This window comes from Misgurnus anguillicaudatus, chromosome 1, assembly GCF_027580225.2.
Source record: "Misgurnus anguillicaudatus chromosome 1, ASM2758022v2, whole genome shotgun sequence".
Classification (NCBI taxonomy): Eukaryota; Metazoa; Chordata; class Actinopteri; order Cypriniformes; family Cobitidae; genus Misgurnus; species Misgurnus anguillicaudatus.
Genome location: NC_073337.2, coordinates 23,675,158 through 23,698,070, shown reverse-complemented (window position 1 = coordinate 23,698,070; position 22,913 = coordinate 23,675,158). Strand labels below are relative to the sequence as shown.

Below are 22,913 nucleotides of genomic sequence, written 5' to 3'. Positions count from 1 at the left end.
CAGGAGCCCAACGCCAGGGGCGACAGAGACAGTCCTGCTCCCAGAGGGGACACGCCACTCACCGCTGGGCACAGAGGGTGCTGTGCGTGTCCTGGGTCCAAAACTATTTAGGAATGACAAGACTCGAGGGGATGTTTTTTTCTTCGGACTCTTAAGGTTTTTGAAGTTTTCAGAATATTTATTGGAAAAAAAATATGTACCACTGTACCATTATTATTTTCCCAAAAATGTGGTCATCGGCTATGTAAAACTTCTTAAAATAACCCTGTGTCCAAAATCACATTAATTCGATTAAGTACCTACTCATCGACCGTTAAAACAGTAGGTACTCTATAGTATGGATATGGATAGTATGAATGAGCGCAATTTAACAAACAAGAGAAAGTTGTTTAATATATGTATTTGCATTTAAATAGAGCCGCTTTAGGTGCGGTTCACATTTCACATCTAAAACTAAGCGAAAATGTGACCAGGCCGCTTTCCTCCTACTTTCACGTTTGCTTTTATGATGCGTCATTCTGAAAAAATACGCGTCATGATCATGTCGCCTTACATTCAAAATAACGTATTTGCATGTCCAAAAGACGCGAAAAGCCTCTTACCGCTTTGTGAAATTTTTTAACTCATTCCCCACCAGTATTTTTTGCGATTTTCACAAATTTCACAAAATGCCTTCCAGGAAAATGTCCTTCTTTAAATAAATAAACATACAAATATATAAAATAAAAGAACAGACCCTCTGATTTCAAACAAGCTAACAAACAAAACGGTAAAAAAGTTTCATCCTATATTCATTTCTTCTCGGTTTATAACCTCTTAAATATGGACAGGTTTCTTCAAAAATACAAAATTTTGAGCAAAAAGCTGAGATAATTGCATTTTTGTAAAAAAAATTTGATAGAAATCAGATACAGAATGATTATCAAAACATAAACAGAGTTTAAAATTTGTAAAATTAGTTTTTTGCTTCAGTTTTTTATAAATTGGCTAAGACGGGCATCTAGTGGACAATAGAGGAATTACAGATTACCGTAAAAACTCGCCAGGAAAGCGTCATTGGCAGGGAAATGTTTTATTTTAATTGACGAGATAACTCGTCAAAAGCGGATAAATAGTTAATAAAACAGTGCCTCTCTCTTTCTTCTTCGCGGATAACTCTCTCCTGGGGACTCACATGATATTAACTCATTCCCAGCCAGACATTTTTTGAAAAGTTGCCCGCCAGCATTTTTTGTCATTTTCACACAAGGTTCACAAAATGCCTTCCAGGAAAATTTTCTTCCAAAAATATATAAACATACAAATATATCAAATGAAAGAACAGACCATCTGCTGTCAAACAAACAAGAAACAAAGCGTGCAAAAAACGTTTCATCCTATCTATATATTTTTTCTGCTTATAAACTCTTAAATATGAGTATTTTTATTTAAAAATATTTTTTAGCAAAAGGCTGAAATAAATGCATTTGTGTCAAGGAATTTTGTTAGAGGTCAGATTCAGAATGATTATCAAAACATACACAAAGTTTAAAATTAGTAAATAATGTTTTGGCTTCAGTTTTTAATGCAAATGTTTTCTCTTAATTGACGAGAAAACTCGTCAATGGCGGGGAAAGAGTTAAAGTGTCCATTAAATGATCACTTGCTGGAAGAAGTTAGTTATCCAGGTACTTTTTGCCTCCTGTTTGAATACTATAAATTCAGACTGCTTTTCGTCTATAATAATAATAATAAAATGTATTTATAATGTGCTTTTCTTTAACCTAAAGTGCTGCAATACTACTAAGCATAATATAAAAATGAAACTAATAATAATAATAATAATAATAATAACACAACAACCAAATAAAACAATAAAGTAAAAAAACAAGAAAAAAAATTATCTCTGTATATAATTATTTTTCAGTTTGAACTCTAAAGTTTAACTATCATCATTATCTGTATGATGGTCTCTATTTTATGCCCTATTTGTGAAAAGTGTCTACTACAGTGCACAACTCAGCAGTGAGACCTTTCAGCAAGATGGCACTCCTAGATTTACACCTGAAAAGTTTTAGCATCACTCTTTTCACTGCACCGTTGTTCCCCTGAATCCTCCTGACAGACATTTGTACAGACAATAACACCAGATCGCTCCTCTGAAAGACAACGATTCGTCTCTCATCTTGCATTAGAACAGAACGCTACTCGCAGGGGAAAAGAGAGACTAAACAAAGCCTGAGCAGTCAACAAACAAACACACATGCACTGCAGACCAAAAAAAGAAAATGCTTCAAATCCTTTCTCAGGGTCCAAACATAAAAGTCCATTAATACAGTTTTCAATAACAATCGAATCTCTCATTATAACTTTGTAACAAGCTGTCAAAGAGAGAGATGGATGAAGATATATTGATATTCTGCCGGAAAATAATATCCATCTCATATGTATCCTAATAAAGACATATCAAGATATTATAATGGAGTATGAATTTGCATCACTGTCAATCTCTCGCTGTCAACCTCCGTCTCTCGTCGCAAAGCAGGCGAAGACAAGCAACGTGACAGCCTTATTTTGGCTGTCTTAATTATGATTTACAGCCTATCCGTCTCCACGCCATTCCAAACCATCACAATCCCGATTCATTTACACCCAGTGCCTGCAAAACAACCTGGCAATGTTTCCGAGACTTTTGTAAAGCAGTGAGAAGAGTTATTCAGAGCAGCGCTCGGGATAGATGGATATAATGTTGTGAAACTGTGCTAAATGCATCTTCTACTTGATCTGAGATTATTTTTAGACTAAACGAATCATATGGACAGGATCTTCAGATTTACACACATGTCTATCACTCAGAAATGTGTATATTTCTCTGAACTTTTCTGAATAACACATCTGAAAGTGATTCTTTGATTAATGTGATTGTGAGTTTAGCTGCTAATATGACTTTAGTACATTTCATCCCTTTAATCCAGATTTTGAGTGAGTAAACGGCTCCAAACTTGAATCTGTTTGATAAATGACACATGTAGATATTTGAACTCTTGTCTCTCTGTGATGTTGATTTTGTCTCTTTGGTTCTCTAACAGATTTTTCTGGAGCTCTTCTGGAGAAAAAAGAGTCTGGAGTGAACAACTGCTGCTGTTATGATGGAGAGATGAGGAGGTGATTTCAAGGTTTAATGTGCTTTTGTGTATACTTACCATCACTGTGTTTGTTCTCATCTTTCTTTCTAGTTCTATCTTTTCTTTACTTTCTTTCTTTTCATCCTGCCTCCCTTCCTTTTCATTTCCTGTATTTCTTGTTCTTCCTTCCTTTTATGTTTGTATGTATGTTTTTTTCTCTTTCACTCATTCTTTTTTGTTTATTCTTTTTCGTTTTTCTTCCTCCCCTCCTTCTTCCTTTCTTTTCTCCTTACATCCTTCTTTCATTCTTTCTATCCTTGTTTCATTCTTCGTTTCTTTTTTCTTTTCTTTCTATTTTGTTCTTTCTTTTAGTTCATACTTTGTCTTTCCTCCTTATTTTTTTCTTTCTTTCTTTCATTGTTTCTTTAGTTCTTCTTTCTTTTCTATTTTTCCTGTTCTTTCTTTTTGTCTTTCCTTTCCTTGTACAATCCTTCCCTTTTTCTTTCTTTGTTTCTTTCTTTCTAGTTCTATACCTTTCTTTTCGTATTTTCATCTTTTCATCCTTCCTTTTTTCCTTCCCTTCCCTGTATCTCTTGTCTTTTCTTCCTTCCTTGTTTGTATGTATGTTTGTTTGTTTCTCTTTCTCTCATTCTTTCGAGTTCCTTTCTTTTTCTCTTTCTTTCTTGTTTTTTCGTCTTTCCTTTTTCCTTCCATCCTTTCCTCCGTCTGCTTTCTTTCTTTCCTTTCTCCTTCCCTCCTTTTTATTTTTTCTTTCTTTCCTCATTCCATCCTTCTTTCATTCTTTTTTTTCTTTTCTTTCTATTTTGCCCTTTCTTTGATATTTTTCTTGTTCTTTTTGTCTTTCCTCCTTATTTCTTTTTCTTTCTTCTCCTTCCTTTTTCCTTCCTTCCCTCCTTCTTCTTCTTTCTTTCTTTCTTTCTTTTCTTTCTTTCTTTCCTTCCTTCCTTTCCTCCTTCCATCCTTTTTTTCCATTCTATTTTGTTCTTTCTTGTTCTTTTTGTCTTTCCTCTTTATTTCTTTTTCTTTCTTTCTTTCATTGTTTCTTTAGTTCTTCTTTCTTTTCTTTTTTCTTGTTCTTTTTTGTCCTTCCTTCTTCCTTCTTTCCCTTCCTCCTTCATTCCTTCCCATTTTCTTTCGTTGTTTCTAGTTCTATTTTTTCTTTACTTTATTTATTTTCTTTTCATCTTTCCATCCTTCCTTTTTCCTCCCCTTTCCTTTATCTCTTGTCATTTCTTCCTTCCTTGTTTGTATGTATGTTTGTTTGTTTCTCTTTCTCTCATTCTTTCGAGTTCCTTTCTTTTTCTCTTTCTTTCTTGTTTTTTCGTCTTTCCTTTTTCCTTCCACCCTTTCCTCCGTCTGCTTTCTTTCTTTCCTTTCTCCTTCCCTCCTTTTTATTTTTTCTTTCTTTCCTCATTCCATCCTTCTTTCATTCTTTTTTTTCTTTTCTTTCTATTTTGCCCTTTCTTTGATATTTTTCTTGTTCTTTTTGTCTTTCCTCCTTATTTCTTTTTCTTTCTTCTCCTTCCTTTTTTCCTTCATTCCTTCCTTCTTTCTTTCTTTGTTTATTTCAAGTTCTAACTTTTATTTTCTTCACTTATTGTTATTTCTTAACTATCTTGTTCTTTTTTCTTTCTTATCTTTAATATACTCCTTCCTTCCTTCTTACTTTGTTTGTTTCTAATTCTATCTTTTATTTTCTTCACATTTTTCTTGTTCTTTCTCAACTATCTTATCTTGTTCTTTTTTCTTTCTTCTCTTTCCTTTTCTCCTTCCTTCCTTTCTTCTTTCTTTTTTTCTTTCTAGTTCTTTCTTTTATTTTCTTCACTTTCTTTCTTGTTCTTTCTTTACTATCTTGTTCTTTTTCTCATTCCTTCTTCATTCCTTCCTTCTTTCATTGTTTCTTTCTAGTTACATCTTTTCCTTCCCTTCGCTTTCATTTCCTGTATTTCTTGTTCTTCCCATCTTTCTTGTTTGTATGTATGTTTGTTTGTGTCTTTCTTTCTCTCATCTTTCTTGTTCTATCTTTCTTGTTTTATGTTTCTTTCTCTTTTCTTTCCTTATTTCTTTCTTTCTTTCTATCTTTCTTTCTTTCTTTCTTTCACTCTTTCTTTCTTTCTATCCTTCTTTCATTCTTCATTTCTTTTTTCTTTTATTTTTCTTTTGTTCTTTCTTTTAGTTCATACTTTGTCTTTCCTCCTCATTTTTTTCTTTCTTTCTTTCATTGTTTCTTTAGTTCTTCTTTCTTTTCTATTTTTCCTGTTCTTTTTTGTCTTTCCTTGCCTTGTCAATCTTTCCCTTTTTCTTTCTTTGTTTCTTTCTTTCTAGTTCTATACTTTTCTTTTCGCATTTTCATCTTCTCATCCTTCCTTTTTTCCTTCCCTTCCCTTCCCTGTATCTCTTGTCCTTTCTTCCTTCCTTGTTTGTATGTATGTTTGTTTGTTTCTCTTTCTCTCATTCGTTCTTTTTCCTTTCTTTCTGTTTCTCATTCTGTCTTGTTCAATCTTTCTTTCTTGTTATTTCTTTTTGTCTTTCCTTTTTCCTTCCTTCCCTCCTTCTTCTTCTTTCTTTCTTTCTTTCTTTTCTTTCTTTCTTTCCTTCCTTCCTTTCCTCCTTCCATCCTTTTTTCATTCTATTTTGTTCTTTCTTGTTCTTTTTGTCTTTCCTCATTATTTCTTTTCTTTCTTCCTTTCATTGTTTCTTTAGTTCTTCTTTCTTTTCTTTTTTCTTGTTCTTTTTTGTCTTTCCTTCTTACTTCTTTCCCTTCCTCCTTCATTCCTTCCCCTTTTCTTTCATTGTTTCTAGTTCCTTTCTTTTTCTCTTTCTTTCTTGTTTTTTCATCTTTCCTTTTTCCTTCCATCCTTTCCTCCATCTGCTTTCTTTCTTTCCTTTCTCCTTCCATCCTTTTTATTTTTTCTTTCGTTCCTCCTTCCATCCTTCTTTCATTCTTTTTTCTTTTCTTTCTATTTTGCACTTTCTTTGATATTTTTCTTGTTCTTTTTGTCTTTCCTCCTTATTTCTTTTTCTTTCTCCTCTTTCCTTCATTACTTTCTTCTTTCTTTGTTTCTTTCTAGTTCTATCTTTTATTTTCTTCACTTTTTATTGTTCTTTCTTAACTATCTTGTTCTTTTTTCTTTCTTCTCTTTCCTTTCCTCGTTCCTTCCTTCCTTCCTTCTTTCTTTCTTTGTTTCTTTCTAGTTCTATCTTTTATTTTCTTCACTTTTTTCTTGTTCTTCCTTAACTATCTTATCTTGTTCTTTTTTCTTTCTTCTCTTTCCTTTTCTCCTTCCTTCCTTTCTTCTTTCTTTGTTTCTTTCTAGTTCTATCTTTTATTTTCTTCACTTTCTTTCTTGTTCTTTCTTTACTATCTTGTTATTTTTTTCTCATTACTTCCTTCTTCATTCCTTCCTTCTTTCCGCTGTCATTGTTTCTTTCTTGTTCTTTCTTTTCCTTCCTTCCCTTCGCTTTCATTTCCTGTATTTCTTGTTCTTCCCATCTTCCTTGTTTGTATGTATGTATTTTGTATTTTATTGTTTGTTTGTGTCTTTCTTTCTCTCATCTTTTTTTGTTCTATCTTTCTTGTTTTATGTTTCTTTCTCTTTTCTTTCTTTCTTTCTATCTTTCTTTCTATCTTTCTTTCTTTCTTTCTTTCTTTCTTTCTTTCTTTCTTTCTTTCTTTCTTTCGTTCTCAGCATAATTGGATTTCAGCCTCCTGAGTCAATTAGCTCCACATTCTAATGCTCGTGTTTAAACTTTTATGAAATCAAGACCTGGGATTAGTTTACACTGTTCAGTAGGACCTGTGGTAAAAGGTTTCTAGAAAAAACAATGGCTCTGAGTGGTACAAGGTGTGTGTGGTGGTTCAGTCTAAAAACCGAAGGTCAGAGCCAAGCATCCTGAGACTGAGTTAATGCATTGTTAATTTAGCGACACACAATCCCCCCAAGTGGGTTACACACAAACACACACACACACAACCTTTAAAATGGACCCCCTGACCCTTAACCCCACTGTTCCATTTTCTCTCTGATCAATAGCAGCACAGGTCGAACAAACAAGCCCAGCCATCCCTATAAGTGTATTTTCTGCTTTTTTCGCTGTCTTTGCAGGAACTCTGTTGACTTGCGCATCTCTCTGGAGGACCGGAGCGATCCTTCCCATCCACTAACCTCCTATCTCCAACTAGATTAGTATATTTATGCTCTGCTGGTCAATGTATTGACCTCACTTAGCACAAAAACAGAGAGTAGGGGACATTAAAGAGCACTTGACTTCCTCTAAACATTTGTGCAAATGACTAATAGTATAATCATTAGTGTTGCTTGCTATGGCTGCAATCCATGAGACGGCCAAAGATGTCCCTAATGATCACTAAAGGTCCTGAAGGCCATCAGCACATACACCATGTAGACTTATCTTAACTTTTTTAAAGTACTGTATACAAGCATATAGATGACCTTAAAACTAATAGACACGAACCAGAATTTTTTTTATCTCAGAGTCTCTGAACATCAAACCTCAAAACAGACCTCCAAATAATGTGCTGTAGTTATTAGTGTCATATCTGAGGATGACTCAGAACCACATTTTCATTGAGAGTAAAAACCTTTAAAAGCTTTTGTGCACAGCACTTCCCCAACCTAACCCACAAGATAACGCCTGAAATGGAGGTGGTTTTGCTTTTGAACATAATCTCTCTTTCTCCTCAGACAGAAGCAAGATTGAAAATGCCTAGTGCATCCATTCCCACATTTTACCTGGATTACCGGCCAACCTTAATGTGCGAATGCACTCGAACCAAAATTTCATCTCTGATGTTCTCTACATTGATCAGTTAGATATCATGGCTTACATTAGCCACTAAAACACAAATAAATATAGTCATACAATCATAAGCGCAAACATAAATGTGACTCTGTCTTTAAAAAACAGATTTAAGTCACAGAGATTTAAGTAATTATGATATTAGGACTTTAATTTCAATCTTTGACATGAACTTACTTAGTCAATATTATAGATATCAAGGTTTTTTTCACAGAATGCTCTTTACATTATGTAAGATGATTTTATGTAAAAAACAGCAAGTAACAAAAAATGACTTTAGCTTGTTTTTCACAGGCAGGGATGTGTTGCTATAACCAGCGTTACATGTGGTAAACAGGTGGATTACAGCAGTTCAAGGGATCTGTGGCATGGCGTGAGAGAGCCCTCTCTGGGCAGACTCGAGTTACGGGACCCTGGTTAAGTATGCAGGGGAGGGGTAGATGGGAAAGGTAAACTCCAGGGCAATCAATCAGCCGAGGAACCGAGGAGGCCGGGTCGAATTGCCTGACTCGAAGAGAGTGGTGATGTTCACTTTCAGAGAGTGGGAATGTTGTATAGGAAAGTAATGAAAAAAGAACCTCAGAATAAGATGTGTGAAGAAATGCAGTGAAAGATAAAAGAGTGAGAGAACTTTAGCACCAAATGGGAAAACATAAAGTCAGACTGGGCATTTAAAGGGCACACATTATGCAAAATCCAAGGTGTTTGCACATAAATGCGTGTTGGCAGTGTTTAAACAACACTAAAATGAAAAAAAATCCACCCTCTCCTTTTTATTAAATCCCTATTAAACTAACGCATTCGTCATGTCTCAATAGGCATGCCGTTTTGATTCTCTAGTTGATGTGATGTCACACAAACAAAGCCCCGCCCACGACCACTGACTTTTGTTAAAAACGCAATTCACATCAATTAATAAATAAATTAAATGTGCACAAGCATTGCATGAAACATTATGCAATAATAAAAGGGTCTACAATAAAGACAAAGTCTCCAAAGGACACCATGCGTGCACAGGCCATTTGACTACCTGTCTGACTGTCCTACACTAATGCACAGGTCGCACTTTTAAAATAGCAAGAGAGAAAGTAGGTGAGAGATGTATGAGAGAGATTTTAAGCATGCCTGACCTTGGGCAGCCATGTGGCACACCATGTGCCCATGGCCTCGCTCTCAATGCACTCTGGAGCCCTGAGAGAGGAGAGGGGGTAGCGCACAAACACATCTCTACACACTTTCTTTTTTCTTCTTTCATCTTTCCCTTCTGCTCTCTCTCTCTCTTTATCCTACACTTAAAAGTTGAACAATCTCCTTTTAAAACAGATCTTCTGTGGCCCTGGCACTTCTTAGTGCCACTGCCACAGAGTATTTAAAGATATGGAAGGAAAAAATACAGGGCATATAAAGATGTGAAAAAACTTGGCGTGCACATACAGTATGAGATGGGCGTGCATGTGCACACACAGTCTGCTGGGGTCCCCAAAACAGGACAAGAATCCAACTTTCAATATACAGTGGAATGGGCAATGTTGCCATTCCTTGAGGGTCTAAAGCATTTACCACTCTCAGTATCTACACAGTTGATGGTGTCTGTGTACACTACATGTGTGTGTGCACGTGTCTGAGATCCATTAGTGAGAAAAGTGTGAAAGTTGGCTCTTTTCACCGCCTAAAGCCACACACGCATCTTAAAGTGTCTTAAAGGATTAGTCCATTTTCCTAAAAAAAAAATCAGATATTTACTCACCACCATGTCATCTAAAATGTTGATGTCTTTCTTTGTTCAGTCGAGAAGAAATTATGTTTTTTGAGGAAAACATTACAGGATTTTTCTCATTTTAATGGACCCCAACACTTAACAGTTTTAATGCAGTTTCAAAGGACTCTAAACGATCTCAAACGAGGCATAAGGGTCTTATCTAGCGAAACGATTGTCATTTTTGGCAATAAAAATAAAAATATGCACTTTTAAACCCAATCTTTCTCCGATCGTGTGTCTAATTAATCTCTTTGTGTCAGTTTATTGTTTAAAATAGTCCGCAAATGTGGGTTTCATATATGTAACACGTGACCTTTCTACGTCATTACGCAATTACGTGAGGTCGCGTTGGAGCGTCACACAGGAAGAAGAGAAGTTGTGGGTTAAAAGTGCATATTTTTTATGTCTTATCTAACAATCCTTTCGTTAGATAAGACCCCCATGCCTCATCCGAGATCGTTCAGAGTCTTTTGAAACTACAAGTTTACTGCATTAAAACTGTTCAGTGTTGGGGTCCATTAAAGTCCATTAAAATGAGAAAAATCCTGGAATTCTTTCCACAAAAAACACAATTTCCTCTCGACTGAACAAAGAAAGACACCAACACCCTGGATGACATGGTGGTGAGCAAATTATCTGGATTTTTTTAAGAAAATAAACTGAACCTTTAAGAGAAAGGAGACTTTCCCTTGACCGTGTCCAAAAGATTGTTGTCAACGTCTGTACAGGTTAACCAGCAAATATTGTGTTTGCATTCAGTTGTAAAGCACATGTAGGTAGAACTTACGTGCTGTGAAGGACACACCAGCCGCAGTGAGGATCTCCAGATCCCAGGCACTCACCACAAGACGAGTACTGTTCACAGGCCTCCACAGGGACACGGGTCAGCTGGAGAAAGAGAAGAAGGTTTGGTTATATTCATTGTATGGCAAATACTTCACATACACAAGAAGCACAGAGTATCACATGGGAAGGTGCATAGTTACACATCCTTTAAAGGGTAATTCTGGTATTTAACACTTTGAGTCTCCTTTCTGGTTTGTTTTGGATGAACTACAGTGATGGACACAGAAATTTTGACAATGGGTCGTGTCTTGAGTTTTTGACTCGTTTAGAAGCGTCTCTTGACTGCTTCAGAATGGAAGTCAATGGCCATGCACAAACATGTCATTAAAACAACACTTAACGTTTATTTTCAAAACTGTGCGACTCACCGAGTGGTTCGTGATGTTCGTTGATGATTAAAAACAAGTTGTGTAGCGAAATAAAGTTTCTGTCGTGTTTTATTTGGCATTTTGTAAAATTCCATTGACTTCTCTTGGAAGACTCATTGCTCGCTGATGTATCACTCCGCCGCCGGGAAACAGAAAAGGGACTGTTTACATGTGGTTGTAGTTTTTTTGCTCGGTTTCTCTCAGAATAAATTTTTCCCATATTTGTAGGGCTGGACCAGAATATTCGAATATTCGAATATTCGTTCCGTGGGTTGACATTCGATTTTCAGTTTTGAGATTCGAATATATATATAAATATTTTACAGCGTTAATGCAGAGCGCTTTTGCCAAGCAGGAAGTGCGCTTCATGCTCCCGCTCTATAGGTGGCGCAGAGAGACCAACATCCATAGCCAACAGCCACCAAACGGCACCAGTGGAAGAGATCTCCTCGACGTAAAGCGCGCTTCCTGCTTTGGCATTCACGCTAATAGTGTTGTAAATAATGTTCAGTTTCTTGCAAAAACTGATTGATTTGCTTCACAAGAGGACAATATGTCACACGGAGTTATGGGGTTTACTATTGTATTGGATATATATGCTTTAGCTCTTAAAGTGTGCGGATCTGTTGACTTGCATGACGGAGCACTGGGGTTTCTGCAAAATATCTTCTTTATTGTTCTGCTGATGAAAAAAACATATTGGATGGTGTAAGTGTTATAAATAAACTTGATTTTGAAAGTATGCTACCATTTTATTACAGTTTGTTGGACTACGTTCATTCATGCTTCAGACTCAAATATAGAGCGGAAGTATATACGCGGTTGTAAGGTATCTGAAAAAATAGTTCCACTATAGCAAATAACACGAATTGAAATCATACATTGCGCCAATATATTTTTTTTAATCATCAACGAACACCACGAACCACTCGGTGAGTAGTACAGTTTTGAAAATGAATGTTAAGTGGTGTTTTAATGACATGTTTGTGCATGGCCATTGACTTCCATTCTGAAGCAGTCAAGAGACGCTTCTAAATGAGTCGAAAAGTCAAGACACGACCCACTATCAAAATTTCTGTGTCCATCACTGTATGAGACTCAAAGTGTTAAATACCGGAATTATCCTTTAAATGTGGATTGCATCGCACACAGTGAGATTAAGAGGGATAACTAGAGGATCTCCCAATTTACAGCCAATGAATACTCTGGAGATGGATCGACAGACTGAAGACCTCACCAAAACTGGAGAAACAGAGGCTGATCTGGACTGAAATACAGATGTAATGGCTAAGAGAGACAGAGCACCCTCTGCCATCCCTGTCTCCATGGCTACGGCTCTGAGCCCTTAGCTTTCTTCAGCAATTTGATTGATGACCTGTCACTGGTGGATGACTACTGTCAATCAAAGTACAGATGACAGCCGATAGGTCCGCAGCGTTCGGGCAGGCAGAATGACAGACGACATAGTTACTGGCGTTTTTGTGTTTTGAGGAAAGAAATGGGACACTTTCTATTCCAATCAAGCTCAGAAAACCAAACAGAAAGTGAAGCGGTGTTTAAAGAATGAGGAGATGTGACTGTACCGTTTATATAAAGAACGAGTGATTTAAAGGAAGGCTTCGTATTTAAGAGCTTTATAGTCTTGTTCTGGTGTCAGCACTTATTTGTCAGCCTGTTTACTGCTGCACAGTGTCTTGAAGCTCTGTCAAACTATTTAGCTTTTGTCTGTTTTATTTTATAGGACAGCGAAGATGATGGGAATTCATGCAGGAGAACAGGAGTCGGGAAAGGACCACGAGCCTAGACTCAAACCCAGGTGGGCGTGGATCGACTTTTATTTGAAATAGCTGGACATGTGGCACAAAGAATTCCTCGTCCTATGGCAATCGTTTCAAAGGTGGATATGAGACATTTTAAGCATTCATTAGGGGTAGCATTCCCAATTGAAACGCAGGGGTCAAATTATTGTTTTTTTATGACAAACACAAACTTAATTCCCACAAAAATTGAGTGTGCAAAAAATAGTTTGCAGTCTTTTTGACCTCGCCTACAGTACTGTAAGTGCCGCATGCCTGCTATTGGAAACTTTTCAGTGGTAATTAGAAAGTGAGGATTTGGCACAAAGGAAAATGAATTATATGAATAAAATTACATAGCTGTTCCAACACAGTGACTAAGAGCTCACAAAAATATATATATATATATATATATATATACAATTCTAGTTAGATCAACTGTAAAACGGACCAATTTAGTGGCACTTATGAATGCCATTATATGGTCATGTGACTTGGGGCAAACTTCTGGGGTGTATTGAATGACAGCCGCCCCTCGTCCCCTGTGAATTTGCAAATTGCCACCCAAATGTACAAATTTCATCATGCAAATTTTTTTCTTTAATTCACAATACACTGGCCCCCTTATTTACAATGCATTACCTCACCAAAGCGGGCATCGGAGCTGATCGGGGCTATACTGTGTTTATACTGGCCATGTTGCTGCACATTTCAGAAGTATCCCAGAAGCTGCTCTCCTAAAAATAGGTGCCTTTTTTTCTATAACGCACACCGCATCGAAGCCACAGTTTATAACGTTCATAAATCAAAAAAGCAACATTGGACGGGTGAATCTGTCTCATGAATCCAGCCAATTCATGTCTGAAATGATGAGTTGACAACGTGTTGAAGACCTTGACAAAGACGTAACGTGCCACAGACATGAGAAACATTTGCTGTTAAAGGTCACATTCTTCCTGATCCCATTTTTTTAGTTTAAACTCTAGTTAGTGTGTAATGTTGCTATAATACCGTAAATAATACCTATAAAATGATAAAGCTCAAAGTTCACTGCCAGGCGATATATTTTCTTTAATAGAATTTACTTTTCAAAGCCTACAGCGAACGGCCAGTTTGGACTACAGCCCTCTACTTCCTGCTTTAATGACGTCACTAGAACAGTTTTTTGACTAAACTCCGTCCACAGGAATACGTCAGTCGCCAGCTAAGCTAACGGCAAGCTAAGCTGCTATCGAATAACAACACACTAAACAAACTACACAATCAGAACTCAATGCATATTTCTGAAGGAGGGACTTCATAGAACAAGGAAGACATCAGCACGTTTTGAGGACAGTGAAAACAGCGCTATACAGATAAGTAAATTGTGTGAAAACACCGCATTTGTTACACGTGAAACATGAACACATGTTATATTGCGCACTGTAAACACAATCAAAGCTTCAAAAACACAGAAAGAATGGGACCTTTAAAATATGTTTGCGGTAAACTAAACAATTAGCAAAATAACCATGTCATACTGCCCACTGTTACAAATAGAGATTAAAGGCACAATATGTAGGATTTTCACTGTGTAGCGTACGTTTGTTATGTTTTAAATGAAAAAGCAAATAAATTTAAAATAAGCAAATAATTTCCTAAGCTCATGTCTCCATCTAGTGCATAAGAAGCAATGTATAATTTTTTTCATTAAAACAAAAACAATACTGAATAAATGTAATAGTTTAATATATGTTTATTATGGTTTGTTCAAATAACTCAAACAAGTCAATTAAAAATTGCCATTAAAAAAAAACTCACACTAAATTATAGTCTAAAAAGGTTAAAAACACAAATTCTTGGTCTATTCCATGTACAACACTTAACTGACTTTTATTTTGTAAAGATACTGCTATGTCTGTGCTTTTATAGTTGCGCATTGAAGACCCGTCACCCCCGAGCAACAACATGAAATTATTAAATATATCCTCAAATGATATATCAGGCCACTTCTTAATTTCATCCTCCTACTGGGTCATACATGGCAGGTGTAGTAAATATTTACCATAACTGTTTAAATCATGTTTTATGTGTGCTCCCACGACACTGTTTTCTACCGGCCGGCTATTGAAACGAACGTCTCGCACAAAAAAGGGAAACACGTCACATCTCTTACTTCCGCGTTTGAAAATAAGGTGGATAGGGCAGATATTAAGTACCAAAAAGGGTGAAAATTACAAAGGGTATAAGGGACAAGCCATTATTTAAAATAGAAATTTCTCTCATTTCACAAATATGTGGTACACAACTGCATTAAATATATGACACTGTGCAAGTATTCTGGGGATATTTTATTACAAATTTATAACAAATTACTTTGGCCTATAGCTTTATTTTTCCCTTATTGTTCATATTTACTATTTTAAAAAATCTACTTTTGTGTTCTACACAATAAAAAATAAGGCTGTGTGGTTTTGGAGTGACCCAAATGTGCATAAATCATTACAGACCTTTATAAGATCAAGCACCCAACTAAGAAATAACTATGCAACTCTATAGCTATAAGAGAAAAATTAAAATAGCAAAAGAGAGAGAAAGCATGGGATGAAAGAGAGGCAATGAGGTTGCGACTGCAAGAAAGCATCCATCGGAAGAGTGCTCCAGATGGCATGATCTCCAAAGCAACAACGGTGTGTGCGCGCTTACTGTATGTGTGTCTGAGGTTTTAAATCCAGGAGAGAAGTCATTTCTTCCTTGTCACGCACACATGATGCCTGTCAGCTGGCCTCGGTGCAGTCACAAAGCCCCCTGTCTCCCCTCGACTGCACACCTCAATTCACTTCCTCTTTTTCACAGCTATGAAGAGGTAAATTATCAGGCATTGTGATAGAGCGCGTGCTTTAGAGTAGGGGGACTCAGAGACCGCAGGTCAGACCCTGGTGAGCAGAGAGCGAGATTGACTCCCATTACCTTTAGAAAATGATAAGGTTTTAGGAGCCGCCCGTGAAATTCTTCCTTGTGACACGACAGGCTTTGGTAAGAGAGCTTGCCTTTGCCTTACCCATGTGTATCTGTCAGTGTTTGTGTGTTAATAAAATCGGAATTGTGATCCTGCATCATCCTGGATCACACAGAATACTTTACTCTTAATCAGGGTTGCCAGGTTTTCACAGCAAAATCCACCCAATTGCTACTGAAAACTAGCCTTACAGTAAAATTTGCATTTCTTCGGCTAAATATCACATTATTGGAGTCGCTACAGATATAAAAAACAGCCTCCTGCAACAGTGCTAAGTTGCCCAATTCCATGGGAAAACTGCGGACTTGGCACATGTACTCTCTTAAATGCATTAAGGGAGTTTATGAATAGCGCACTCCGCTGGAGCAGAGTGACTGTGCGCTCTCTGCCGTCCCTAAATTGAAGTGAATTTTGCCCTTTCTCAATGGCCCAGAACAGAGCGGGTTTTAACTTACACTCCCCACAGTGATAAAGTTAGAAAGACCACGGGAGGAAGAGGAAGACAAATGTGTCCGGCAAGAGGACTTCCCGCTGCCCTCCGGAGTGCTGGAAAGAGAGCGTAGCAGGCTCGGGATTCTCATTATGTCGTAAATCCGTTAGATTATTAGTCATTTATCTGAGAGCTCTGTAAGGGGATTGAGACCAGCAGATAATGAGACATACTGACAAATGACACTGCACGACAGATTAATGCAGACGTTAACACAGAGAGGGGCATCAGTGTGTGTCTGGCTGTGTGAGGGCGCATGCAAATAGTAGTGTGTGTGTGTGTGTGTGTGTGTGTGTTTCGCTGTTGGCCTAATGGCCCAGGGCTAGTATGAGAGAAATTTGGGCCAGTTGATAGAGTTGTCACTTGGCCCGTTGGGCAACATGTTCGTTTATCATGCACATGTGTTACTAAGCCTGATCAAATGACTGACTGTAAGTGCATAACTTCTTTATGACCTTACTGGATGTTTCTGAATGATCTAACACAAATTCTGCTTGGTTTAAAGGTGTCATCAAACTGAAATTAAAAATGCTGATTATTTATATAAAAAAATTAACTGATAGACCATGAAAAGTGCAAAAGCTTGTATTCTTCGGCATCTGTGCAGTTCATACTTGCAAGTTTACCCCAGAATAAAAAAAGTCATTAGTTATGCTAAACCCATAAAGATGCGTCCATACCAGATGCAAATGATGCGTTAAGCCTGAGTGACTTACATGTTAAGTCAATGCAAAGAAGCGATAGACATCTTGTGGCGTGAGACACCCAGAGGTGTACAACACATCTTCGTACTTTTATAGAAACAGGAATAAATAGGATCTTGCTTGGAAGAAAGTGAGTGAGAAGGTCGGACAATCTGGTAAGTTGTAAAAACGTGTTTATATATATATATATATATATATATATATATATATATATATATATATATATATATATATATATATATATATATATATATATATATATATATATATATATATACACATATATTGAGACTACACGCTAGCTAAAGCCGTCTGGATTTTATGTGTGAATGAAGCAAATTTCACACACGAATGATGCAAATTTCAAGCGCAAATGTTCAAGTGTCCAACTATGCACGAATAGCGCGATTTATTCGCTTCATTTGCGTCTGGTATGATCGGACAGTAAGACTTTTTGTCCTTTTTTGGAACACAAATTAAGATAATTTTGATGAAATCCAAGAGCTTCTTGAGCCCCCATCAACTCACAACTTACCCAGAAAACTAATAATTTGCATTTATTGAGCAGTCGAATGAGGCATCTATGTAAATATATATGTCTATGGCTGACGCACAATGAAGGGTGTTTCACTTACGCATGCATGCACTGCTTTTTTAAATACGCATCAAAGACTTACTTTATGAGCACAAAAAGTATTCTTGTCCTTGAAAGGCCCAGAAAGCTTCCAGATTTCATCAAATATATTTTAACTCTTTCCCTGCCATTGACGAGTTATCTCGTCAACTTAAAGAAAACGCTTCCCTGCCCATGACGAGTTTTTCCGGCAATCCGTATTTCCGCTATTATCCACCTGTGACGCTCTTACCCAACTTATAACTTACCCTGGAAGTATCCCTTTAGGGCAAACAGTTCAAACTCCGTGTACGTTTGATCATCACTCTGAATCTGATCTCTAATAATAGTCCTTCACAAAAACGCAGCTTTTTGCCCAAAATGTTGGTATTTTGTTTTCAAAATTAGTTTGAAAGCAGAGGGTCTGTTCTTTCATTTGATATATTGTATGCTTATATATTTAAAGAACACCATTTGCTGGAACGAACTAAAAACTTTTGTGAAAATTATTTAAAAAATCCTGGCGCTGTCTGACAACTTTAAAAAAAAAAATGCTGGACAATTCTCACATGGACTATTTTAATATGTCTTTACTGCCTTTTCTTTAGGCCCAGAAAGCTCCCAGATTTCATGAAATATGTTTTAATTTGTGTTCTGAAGATGAACGAAGGTCTTACAGGTGTGGAACGACATGAGGGCAAGTAATTAACGACAAAATTTTAATTCTTGGGTGAACGAACGGATTACATATCATACCCAATATGCATGTCACATTAAAAGTGGGTTCCTCATCATCGATTTTGTAATACCTAGCCATTAAACCCACCTTAATCAACCCACTTTGCTAATCTAACCTAATTTCCACTTCCCTCATGAAAATCACAAGTAAATCCTGCAGAGTTTCTCTATCGTCTCTGAGCTGAGTTCTGGTTTGTTATGGAGTCTAATCCACCCGGATCATCTGTAGCTCAGTGCTCCTCCTTTGGCATTAACTAACTTCTCCTGAACTTTTTTAGCATCTATTAGATTTCAAGGCAAACTGCATAAAAAGAGATTTAATATACAGCACAGGTATATTCAAATGCACCTGTTATGGTTGGCAGCTTGGTATAAAAAAACAGTTAAGCCTACGCATGCGTGTTGCCCTATTCACCAGCCTAAAAATGTGTCTGCAAGCACAGATGAGTCACAGAATCAACAGGCTTCAGGCAAGAAGCGACATTATTCAGCAAACAAAATGATATCTGCTGTGCAACACACAAAGATCGACCCAGCCAATCACATGCTGAGCAAACATCAGCTGACCTTCAGGCAATCAGAAAGGAGCTCTTTATCAAATGTTTAAACGACATAAACACAATGACTCGACGTTAACACATTTAAAAGAAACCTCACCTGACAAACACCAACCCATCCAAACCACACGAACACGCTTGATCCCGTCCTCCCCGTCTTATCTCATTTTTGGATGCTTAACCACCAGCGAAGCAGAAAGCAGATGACAACATCCTATCATGGCTGATATATGAAATTAATTCATCAATGTCCATCTTGAATCTCACTGCTGATACGCACCACACACCCACGAGTGCAAGTGATATTATTTTTTTATTTAGACATCAAAGTGGGTCATGAAAAGTGTAATCATATGCCTGTCAATGTGCTTGTCATGAATAGATTGTGTAGAAAGCTGAAGATGCTGTGATTTTCTCCTCTCTCACTATAACAGAGACAGCTGCAGTGAGGTGTCTGCATCTTAACTCTCACATTAGCTCATTAACACCAAAGAAACCCACACTCATACCCTACATTTGCACAATTCACAACTTCCAGGCAAAAATACATCAATCTTTCACTTATCTATAATGTCAAAATGAAGCAATTGCAAATACATATTTGTTTGTTGCTGGCACAAATCCATCCCTAAACCAACAGCAGGTGTTCGGGTCCGGTAGCTGGTTATAGCCATGGTTAAACAGTCTAGCAGGCTGTAGTGTGATAGCCGGGCTCTTCCTGGCCCCGGGGGCTTCACAGGCAGAAAATGCAATTATGTGTGCTGTGAACCCAGCCACTCTCTGTGCTAACTGGATTTACATTCAGGCACTGATGCTCCGTGCCCGGTCGTCACACAAACATCAGGGCAGATTCTGTCCAGAAGACATCATTAGGCCTACGGGCACCCAACAGGAGAATCACATGACTAAATACGCTATAGAGGGGAGATCAGAGTGGGTGGACACACTTTTGATGAACTAATAAACAATACATGTCTTTGCGTATTGATCTAAACAGGATAATACTACAGATGTTGGTGAAGCAACAGCCGCTAAACGTGACCTCCATCAAAAATGATATAGACCGAATGCTTTTGGCACGCAGTATACGTTCATCAAATACTTTCGCTTTAAATCTGCTTAATCAGGCCATTCAAAAGTACCTGTTTGTTAACAGAATCTTAGTTTATGTACATGATAGTTTATCTGAATGTAGTGCTATCAGTGTTATTTAGTTACCCATCAGTTATGTATGTTAGGGTATTGCTGTGGACAATTTGCTAACAGCTGTTTATAACTCTCTTACAGGTCTGCATCCATCTCACCAGTACAAAACTATGAAGTGGAAAAACATATTCACACTTTTTGGACATAAAGTTCATAAATATGGTAACATGAGCCACATGAGTTTACAGCTTTGTTGTTTATCAGTTTCTTAGTTTATACAAGTTAAGTTTTTGAATAGGGTTTGTTTCTAAATAAACTGAAAATGTCCTTCTGACCTTCATTTCTATTTTGATTATATTGTTAACTTCTTAATAAACCACAAACAAACACGTATATATTTATTTGTCCTCACATTCTTTACTGTAGTTCCCTCTCACATTCCTGCCTAAAGGCTCATTATGCAGCTCATTATGGGAGTCTTTTGTTTCCTCAGCTGTCAATCAATCTTTCTTGCATACGGCCCCTCTAAACAAAAAGGTGTTTTACAATTTCTAAATCAATATATTGTTTTATGTGAATGAGTAGGCAGAATGATTTTCACATAATTTTAAAGAAAAAACTCTAGACTACTAGATTTTGTTTAGAAAAGTCTTGTGAAAACATGTTTAGTATGGGTTTGTGGACTTATATCAGTGACTTAAAAATTTTGCTTTTTCAAAAACCACGCATATACATTTTTTCCTCAAAAATCCAAATATGTACATACATGTAGCTCATTTAATATTGTAGCCCTGTTTGTGCTGAACGCAGTGTTATGTGACTTTTGCCACTTTATGTTTTAAAGCAACTGAAAGAGACCAAATGTAAGAGCATGGCTATGGCAAAGTCCTCACAGTGCACAGAAGACAAATGTGAAACACCGTGGATCACATTCAAACTTGAGTCCCTGAATGCAACCCGAATGTTGCAGCCGCATGCATCACAGCACCCCTAATGTGTGGTTCAGTTTCTCCATTTTTTGAATTTAGAATTTCATCATTTGCACTGTTTTTAGGTGCATCTTTAGTGACTGTTTACTATGTTTTTTTTTTTGAAGTAGATGTTTTTGCTAAAAAAAAAAGCGTGCATGCACTTAGAGGGTTTTGCAGCGAAAGTGAAAATAAGGCATTACTGACTAATAACATTTTCATTGGCATTAAAGTGGAACTAGTGAACCTAAACATAAGATAAAATAAAAAGCTCATAGTTCAAATAAACCTTTTGTGAACCTAAACATAAAAGCCTGATAGAAATGCTCATTGTTAGCTTCTTATATAAGTTCTGCAGTGTGTTGCATGCATGTTGCACGGGCTAAAAATCCTTTCGTTAGATTCAGCATTTCAATAGAAGTTCCTTTGCTCCCATTGCCTGAAATTCCCTCGAAAGTATGCCAAACGCATGAATGAAACGAATGAAAATGACATTTGTGAAAATAAGGCAAATCAATTACTGACTAATAACCTTTATATTGCAATTAAAGTGAAATTACTGAACCTAAACATAAAAGCGTGATAGAAATGCTCATTGTTAGCTTCTTATATGAGCTCTGCGGTGTGTTGCATGCATGTTGCACCACGGGCTAAAAATAATTTCATTAGATTCAGCATTTCGACAGAAGCTCCCTTCTGAAATTCAGTCGAAAGTGTGAAAAGCTCAGCCAGATGTCCTAAGTAGCTCTATTCACTCAGATACAATGTGCTTGTGATCTAAGCAGGCCACATCGAAGCGCTCTCCTGAACCGAAGGTCACACCAGGGATTTGAAACTGAGGACGCCTTGCATGCACTTAGAGGGTTTTGCTGCGAAAGACAGTCAAATTTGTTAAATACCAATGAAAGTGACATTTGTGAAAATAAGGCAAATCAATCATTGGCTAATAACCTTTATATTGCCATTAAAGTGAAATTACTGAACCTAAACATAAGAGCCTGATACAAATGCTCATAGTTCAAATAAGCTTCTTATATGAGCTCTGCAGTGTGTTGCATGCATGTTGCACAGGCTAAAAATCATTTCGTTAGATTCAGCATTTCAACAGAAGTTCATTTACTGCCGTTGCCTGAAATTCCCTCGAAAGTGTGCCAAATGCAGCCAAAAGTAGCTCTATCCACTCAGATACAATATGCTTGCGATCGAAGAAGGCCACATCGAAGTGCTCTCCTGAACCTAAGGTCACAACAGGGATTCGAAACTGAGGATGCCTTGCATGCACTTAGAGGGTTTTGCTGCGAAAGACAGTCAAATTTGTTAAATACCAATGAAAGTGACATTTGTGAAAATAAGGCAAATCAATCATTGGCTAATAACCTTTATATTGCCATTAAAGTGAAATTACTGAACCTAAACATAAGAGCCTGATACAAATGCTCATAGTTCAAATAAGCTTCTTATATGAGCTCTGCAGTGTGTTGCATGCATGTTGCACAGGCTAAAAATCATTTCGTTAGATTCAGCATTTCAACAGAAGTTCATTTACTGCCGTTGCCTGAAATTCCCTCGAAAGTGTGCCAAATGCAGCCAAAAGTATCCTAAGTAGCTCTATCCACTCAGATACAATATGCTTGCGATCGAAGAAGGCCACATCGAAGTGCTCTCCTGAACCTAAGGTCACAACAGGGATTCTAAACTGAGGATGCCTTGCATGCACTTAGAGGGTTTTGCTGCGAAAGACAGTCAAATTTGTTAAATACCAATGAAAGTGACATTTGTGAAAATAAGGCATATCAATCATTAGCTAATAACCTTTTCATTGCCATTAAAATGAAATTACTGAACCTAAACATAAGAGCCTGATAGAAATGCTCATTGTTAGCTTCTTATATGAGTTCTGCAGTGTGTTTCATGCATGTTGCACCACGGGCTAAAAATCATTTAGTTAGATTCAGCATTTCGACAGAAGTTCCTTCCAGAAATT

At 37.1% G+C, this 22,913-nt stretch overlaps 1 protein-coding gene across 2 annotated transcripts in view; it reads right to left on the bottom strand.

Moving 5' to 3' along the window:
* The window catches only part of plxna4 (plexin A4), a 289,939-nt gene that overhangs the window by 93,990 nt on the left and 173,036 nt on the right, over positions 1 to 22,913 (bottom strand). For both annotated transcript variants that reach the window (XM_073868431.1, XM_055191382.2), the window contains exon 5: positions 10,493 to 10,593. In XM_073868431.1, coding sequence (XP_073724532.1) covers positions 10,493 to 10,593 — 101 coding nt within the window. The remainder of the gene's footprint in view (positions 1 to 10,492; positions 10,594 to 22,913) is intronic.